The sequence below is a fragment of the Cyprinodon variegatus genome, unplaced genomic scaffold (genome assembly GCF_000732505.1).
Source record: "Cyprinodon variegatus isolate N-32 unplaced genomic scaffold, C_variegatus-1.0 Scaffold109, whole genome shotgun sequence".
NCBI classification, from domain to species: domain Eukaryota; kingdom Metazoa; phylum Chordata; class Actinopteri; order Cyprinodontiformes; family Cyprinodontidae; genus Cyprinodon; species Cyprinodon variegatus.
Genome location: NW_015150562.1, coordinates 481,610 through 488,790, shown reverse-complemented (window position 1 = coordinate 488,790; position 7,181 = coordinate 481,610). Strand labels below are relative to the sequence as shown.

General features: G+C 35.5%; 1 protein-coding gene across 1 annotated transcript; it reads right to left on the bottom strand.

Annotated features, from left to right (window-relative positions):
• Positions 1-1,136: 1,136 nt before the first annotated feature.
• LOC107084780 (60S ribosomal protein L19-like) lies at positions 1,137-3,872 on the bottom strand. The gene is made up of 6 exons (XM_015374783.1): positions 3,781-3,872; positions 3,326-3,432; positions 1,923-2,045; positions 1,718-1,838; positions 1,490-1,600; positions 1,137-1,332 (listed from the first exon to the last, which is right to left on the bottom strand). Exons 1-6 carry the CDS (start codon positions 3,855-3,857, stop codon positions 1,209-1,211), a joined length of 663 nt encoding a protein of 220 aa, XP_015230269.1. The 5' UTR covers positions 3,858-3,872; the 3' UTR covers positions 1,137-1,208.
• Positions 3,873-7,181: the final 3,309 nt, after the last annotated feature.

Here is a 7,181-nt window from a genome sequence, read left to right as displayed (position 1 = left end):
AACAATGTGCAGAATATAACAGGATCCTGACGTTTGGACAGAGAGGAGCAAAAGTGATCATTTTTATTTACAGATTGTGACTAAATATTATTACAACCTGTGCTTATCACATCAGGATGAAATGATTCAGATAATTAAAGCACTCTCTCTCCAAGATACCATGGGGACAAAAAGCTACATTACCTTAGGTAATAAAATGCCCAAATTATTTAGTTAACAAAAATATACTGCGTGAGCAGGGGAAAGAAATAATGTAACATGCCATCTATTGATCGTTAACTCTTCTCACGTAAAGGTAGGACAGCCCAGTTTAAGCACTTTCCATCCACCTTATCGATGCAAACTAGCTGAACCAAACAGAAACGGGGTGAAATGACAAATTTTTGCTTTTTATGCTTCCACTTTTTTATTACTACCGATTCAATATCTTTGGTATATTGCATTATCGTCCTCAGAGACAAAGAATCTTATACCAATGCCATATTATAGTTACAGCTATAGGCTGAGAAATACCAAAGGACCTTTACATTTGACTATAAAGTATTTTAAATTGAATGGTAACATGTTCAGTATAAATATAACTGAACCGGAGTTTGCAAGCACAAAAATAAACTACATCTTAACTTGTTTTATAGCTGACCCAGATAAATTAGTTCCTTTATAGGTGCCATTTCATATTTGCCTTCAGCTGCATTGACGGCTACAGTCGTTCTCCGGTAGAAGCTTCTTCAGATAATGCTGTTGAAATGGACACTACCAGAACCACCAGCACAAATCTTAACTTTACACATTTGGCGACATGTATGAAGGGCTTTTCTTTCTAGAATATTCTTCTCCATGTGTTGACAGAGTGGTCCAAGAGGAAGGACGGATCTGCCCTGATTACCCCTGAATCAGTCATCACAGGGAAGAGCAAGGTTAAAAAGACAGTCCCAATATCAAACCCCATACTTAAGACTTTTTAGGACTATACAAATCTTGATTGTCAATTTTAGAACATAAAGAGAAGTTATTTTCCTGACAATTTAACCATTTACACTCAAAATTTTAAATTTAAATAAAAGGTTCAAGTTTCATTTATTTTAGAAACTTTAGGTTTTCTCTGAGCTTAAGAAACAAGGACAGGCAGACAGGGACTGTCTTTATGTACATCTTTTATTATCAGCACTCGACAGGTGGTACGGTCAGGTGGTACAAAAGGAACCAGATTACTTCTTGGTCTCTTCCTCCTTTGAGAGGTTCTTAATGATTTCCTCTTTCTTGGCCTGGAGGCGCTCCTCTCTGCGCTTGCGAGCCTCCTTGGTCTTGGTACGACGGGCCTCAGCCTGATCACTGCAGAAAAGGAGAACAGAACAATGTTACTCTAACAGTTCAAACGTTTGATTCCTAAAACAGCTTGACTGGAACAAAATCTCAAGTATCATAAAAAAAAATTATATGGTCATTTCATGCATGAAAAGAATCAGTTTTTCATATGATGAAAACTTACGCAAGGAGCTTCTTGCGGGCCTTGTCTGCCTTCAGCTTGTGGATATGCTCCATTAGGATGCGCTTATTCTTGAAGACATTACCCTTGACCTTCAGGTAGAGGCTGTGGTACCTGGAGGAATTCAGATATGTAAAATAAAACATAAAGCATCAGTAATAAACCTATGTGGATGCTTGTATATCACTAGAGCGACTACTTTGAGACTAATGAAAAATCCAGAAAACTTACATGTGCCTGTCAATTTTTTTGGCCTCCCTGTAGCGACGCAGCAGACGACGCAGGATTCTCATGCGACGCATCCAGCAGAGTTTCTCTGGCATACGTGCGTTGGCTGTACCCTTTCTCTTACCTGGATACAAAAATTCAGCACATTAGTAAAAAGCAAAGTGAAAGTTGCCAATTCCCTCTTAGAAAAACACAATGTTCAACATACCGTATCCCATGTGTCTCCCCTTGCGGCGTGCCAGTGTGTTCTTGCGGCATCGGGCCCTAGAATGGACCGTAACGGGTTTACGGATGATCAGACCATCTTTAACCAGCTTACGAATCTGCTGACCTGAAAAAATAAAAAAATAGATTAGAGACAAACAATACTTGGAAATAAGTGTTAAAGGGGGCTGCACAAATGTATAGATCATCCAGGATATTTTCTCTTCCTCAGCTGAGGAAGAGACGAGTAAAGAAAGATCTACATTATTTGCACTGTGTAGCACTTTGAGATTTTTCTTAATGAAAAGTGCGGTACAAATCGGATTTATTATTATTATTATTATTATTACAACACAAAACTCATGTGGACACTGAGAATCTGCGGCTGCAGTTTGCCACCAGTAACTGAATTCACCATAAGATCAAGGCTTAATCATCCCTTCAGACACAGCTTTTTGAGAGATATTGTTGATCCTAGTTTGATCAGTCTACAATGCAAAGTATACAACTAGAATTGCACTAATTCAATCTGTGTATTCCTGATAAGGAGACATCCATGGCTTATTGAAGAATTGTTGCAGCCAGAGCTGAAGCAAATTATGTAGTTGTTCACTGATTATTGCACTAACAGCCAAATGAAATAAAATGATCACTGATTTAAGAAAACAAGACTGTAAAACATGCCATTTGCTTAAGGATAAACTCACTTCAAATATATATTAATTTTGATGGGGAAAAAAAAGGAGTGTAAAATACTCCATCCAAAATTTCACAAGCGTCATCTTGTTTCAACGGTTTCAAATTCTGCATTTAACCTATTAAACATTTTTTATCCAATTATTGATCAGAAGGAGTAAGCGAATTTATAAATAGATTTCCTAGATTTAGATTTCCTTTCAAACACAATTTGTGTGACCCTCCCATTTGTCTGTGGAGCTGAACTGTAAGCATGCTGTAAGTTTTGTCATTTGAATTTGCCCATCAAGTGCACCTGAAAAAAGTGAATTTATAACTTATCTAATTCTTTGTTTAAAAGGCACCATTGGGAAAATTATAGAAGTCATTTTAGGTATTATTTATACTGTATAAATGGTGAATTAAAAACAAAATTACAAATTGGATACAAGAAATGTATTCTTACCTGTCAAAAACTTACATTAAACATTGAAAAAAAATTAAGATTTCATTACCAGGTTTTATCAAGTTCTTAGTTATCACGTTTTCATAATTACAGCTTTGATTATAGCTTCGTTTGAAAGATGATGCTCCAAAGTCCATGTGGAATTGAAGTTAAAGTGATCTTTGATTTGTTTGGGGCCTGGTGTTGGGAAACTTCAGCACTTTCAGGTTAACTATCAGACAGAAATGCCTCAAAAAACAAACCAACAATTTAGCTATGATGCTTACGGGAGTTGGCGTTAGCGATCTCATTTGTCTCGTTGGGGTCCAGCCAGACCTTCTTCTTCCCGCAGCGCAGGACGCTGGAGGCCAGCCTCTTCTGGAGCCTGAGCATGCTGAAACATCAACGGTACACTCATTAGGGTCCTCCAAATTCAAATAATCTTGTCCCATTACTAAAATTATAAGACAATTATAGTTAAACTAAAACGTAACAACAGATGCTAGCCACTGAGCTAAATGTTAGCCACCCGGTTGCTAACACGTTATCAACATGGCCTCCGTCGCTACATCGTGTTACCTAAAAACACACCATTGTCATATTTAAGCTCAGAAAAAGGCCATAAACACGGGAAATACTATCATAAAGAACCATGTGTTCTTATTTCACTAAATACGTTGACAATGTGTGCATGAAAACAATTAAATTGTGACTTTTAGTTTGCAATCCACAGCGCTCCCACCTCATGGCTGCTACTTCAGTAGAAAAAGGAAGAGAGAGAGTCAGCCTGGAACATACCACTTTAAGAGGATAGACCATCTTTCGGCACAAACAATTTTGGGTTTGACAAGGTAACACTTAGCTATTATTTCTATTTCTATTAAAACCCATATGTGAACAAACATTATTTATATCGTAAAACTGAGTAACTGTATACAGAGCAACAAGAAAACAACGATAATAAATGTGTTTGACTAGCGTCCCCGGCCCCCCTCTCATCCAAATATTGGTACTAACCAATGTTTTTGCAATGCATTATGGGTCAAACACTACAGTATTGTGTTCTTTTCTATGAACACCAGATGGCGGTGTTGAGGCAACATAAAAAATTCCCCTTAAGCACATTTTCAATGTGGCTTCCTAAGCAGAACCATCACAAAGTAATGTTTAAAGAAATAATATTATATTTCAATTTTCAATAAAAAAAGAAAAATAACTTATTTGTTACACATCAAAACAGGAAAAAGCTGCAATAACTGAAATCCACATGTGTGTACTAAACTAGAGTAATAAATTAGACATTTATTAGAAAAGATTAAAAAGAAAAAGGCTTTTTCTTTACTATATTCTTTTAAAATTTTTTTGATAGGGCTAAATGGAAGGGTGTCAGTGAGGCTGTCAGAGGCTAACAGAAACACTAAAGACGCTGCTGAAGGGACTAGCGCTACAACCTGGCATATTTGCTTTGTAGGTGTGTATTTATATGCAATGTCCCTATTAAATGAATAAATGAAATTATATTAATTGTGATAGTAATCATTCATTCACCACAACAATAGATTTCTATGTTTGTCCAGTTCTGCAGCGTCAGCCCTGTTTCTCTCATTCAGGTAAATAAACAGAAGCCCTGCTGTTTTGTTTCAGTCTGTCAGAAAGAAATTAGTTGAAGAGACAGTTAAAGCTTAGGATTTCAGAAATTAGTCATAGATAAGAGTTTAGCAGATTAACAAATTAATAAAGAATATCCTAATATAATTTATATCAAAGCAAAATACATAATTTTCAGAAAGCTTAAATACATATATATCCATTCTGTTGTAGAACTGTGTAGTTTTCTAAAATAAAAAGATTTATGTCCTATGAGTTAAATACTTTAATATAATGCCTTAATAACCATCATTATTTGAAATATCCAAGAAAGTGAATAACAAAGCATCGAATAATCAAAATCCTAATGAGAAGAAGGAGCAAAAACACATCTGATGGTAATATTAAAGAATAAACTATGCAATTTTTAGTGTCAGTTGAAAGCTTTTATGTTTGATTAAGTTAGTAATTACTTTAAAAGGTTTTCTTTTGGCTCAATAAACTCAAAACTATAAAAACATGTAATTTCGCTAAAACAGAAGTTCCAGCTTTAAAACTAGTAATTCTTTATCTGTGAACACAATTCCAAATTAAGAAAGTAAAAAATACAACAATAATGCAAATCATTTCTTGTAATCACAATCTGGACTAATATCATTAAATCCACCCTTTAATGATCGTGAAGAGCATAAATAAGTGAATTGCAGCAAATAGTAGAAGTGTATATCTACAGTATGCAGCTAAGCGACAACAAGAATATAGCTCTAAAAAAAAAAAAGCTTTACAGACTCATCAAAGCATTTGAAGAGAACAAAAAATAAAAGCTTTGGTTTTATTTTATTTTTTAAGTGGTATCCATTAAGAGGATAAGATGGAAACTGTGTTGGTGTAGCGGGTGGGTTCTTGTAAAACTAACTCTTACAGCACAAGTTGACCAGTTATCGTTGAATCCTCGACCTTCTGGAGCACCATACGTCACCAAATGGAGGCTGCAGGCATACAGTGTGGGTGCACAAGGGCCTCTCTTGTGACGTCTTCACCTCATATAACTCACAGAGGCAAAAGCCTCACTAATGGGGCAAATTAGTGAGCGATACCTCATGCTGCAGAAAAACAGAACCTTGAAGCTTTTAAGATGTTTCAGCTTGCAACGATGACCTGCAATCTGTTTAGAGGAAAGGTCTATAATGAGGTAGAAAACGCTTTAATCGCCAAGATTAGTTATAAAGCATACACTTTTTAAATGAGCTGTAGAAAACTCTGCACTAATGGGGGGAAAAAAAATATAAATTACACTCCAACGAAATGTTTCACTTTCATCAATGTGGTCAAATGCAGCTAACCGACTCACGCTTCAGTAAAATAATGCAATCAAAAGAATACTTTTGACTTAGCTAAATAATTTCTAATAATATAAATAACCACAGACCTTAAACCAACAGTTTCATTTTAGTTTCTTTTTATTGTGTTGGTGGAGAGGAACCCCTTCCTGTATTATTGAAAGCTATACCAACCAGGCTCAGCATGAGCAGCCATCTGCCAGGGATAGCTAAAGACTAAGAGCACAAGAAGATACAGATAGATAACAGAATCTCTGAAGCAGAGCTTAAAATGATAGAAAGTGTTGAAAATTTCTATAAAAAGAAGAAAAAATGCACAAAGTTGATGACAGCAAAAGCCCTTTTTTTCCCATAAAGGAAAAAAAGCTAAACAAAAAACAAAATCACTGAATTAGGATTAAGTTATATAAACACATGGGCTGTAGTGTTGTGTATAATGTAGCAAACAATCGGTCTATCAGCTTTAATACCTTGTAGATTGATCAGACATCTCTGTTAACATCTTATTGCCTTAGTTCTACGTATGTTTAATCTTTAATGTCAGATGATTATGCAAATGTTTATCCAGTTGACTAATATGATACAGCTAATTTTTTTACTATCAAACACATTTGAGGGTCTTTCATTCAGTTTTTAAATGTTTTCTCAATTTCAAAGGATGTTTTCATGATAAAGTGTTTAAGAAAAAGTGAGCTGGCCTGAAAAATTCATATCCGTCATGAAGATTTGTAATTTATATGTGAAAATATGTTTAAGGATGAAAACTATTTAAATATAGATTCTACCAGCAGCAGCAAAAATTATTCATCATATCACAGGAGGTCAGCGCTTATGAGTACAGTCATGGCCAAAAGTTTTGAGAATGATTCAAAAGTTAATATTTACAAAGTCTACGGCTTCAGTTTTTATAACTGCAATTTGCCCATACTCCAGAATGTTGTGAGTGATCAGTGTAACTGCAATTAATTGCAAAGTCAATATTTGCCTAAAAAATGAACTTTATCCCCCAAAACACATTTTAACATCATTGCAGCCCTGCCTTAAAAGGACCAGCTAACATGGTTTCAGTGATTGCTCCATTAACACAGGTGTGGGTGGTGATGAGGACAGGGCTGGAGATCAAACTGTCATGATTAAGTAAGAATGACACCACTGGACACTTTAAAAAGAGGCTGGTGCTTGGCATCATTGTTTCTCTTCTGTGAACCATGGTTAT

Bases quoted from the DNA above. Each gene is read 5' to 3' on its own strand.
- LOC107084780 (XM_015374783.1), bottom strand. From the start codon at position 3,857: ATGGTCTATCCTCTTAAAGTGGTATGTTCCAGGCTGACTCTCTCTCTT. The intron at 3,433-3,780 runs GTGGGAGCGCTG...TTGATGTTTCAG, and splicing joins ACTGAAGTAGCAGCCATGAG to CATGCTCAGGCTCCAGAAGA. The intron at 1,333-1,489 runs GTAAGTTTTCAT...CCTTTTCTGCAG, and splicing joins GCCCGCAAGAAGCTCCTTGC to TGATCAGGCTGAGGCCCGTC.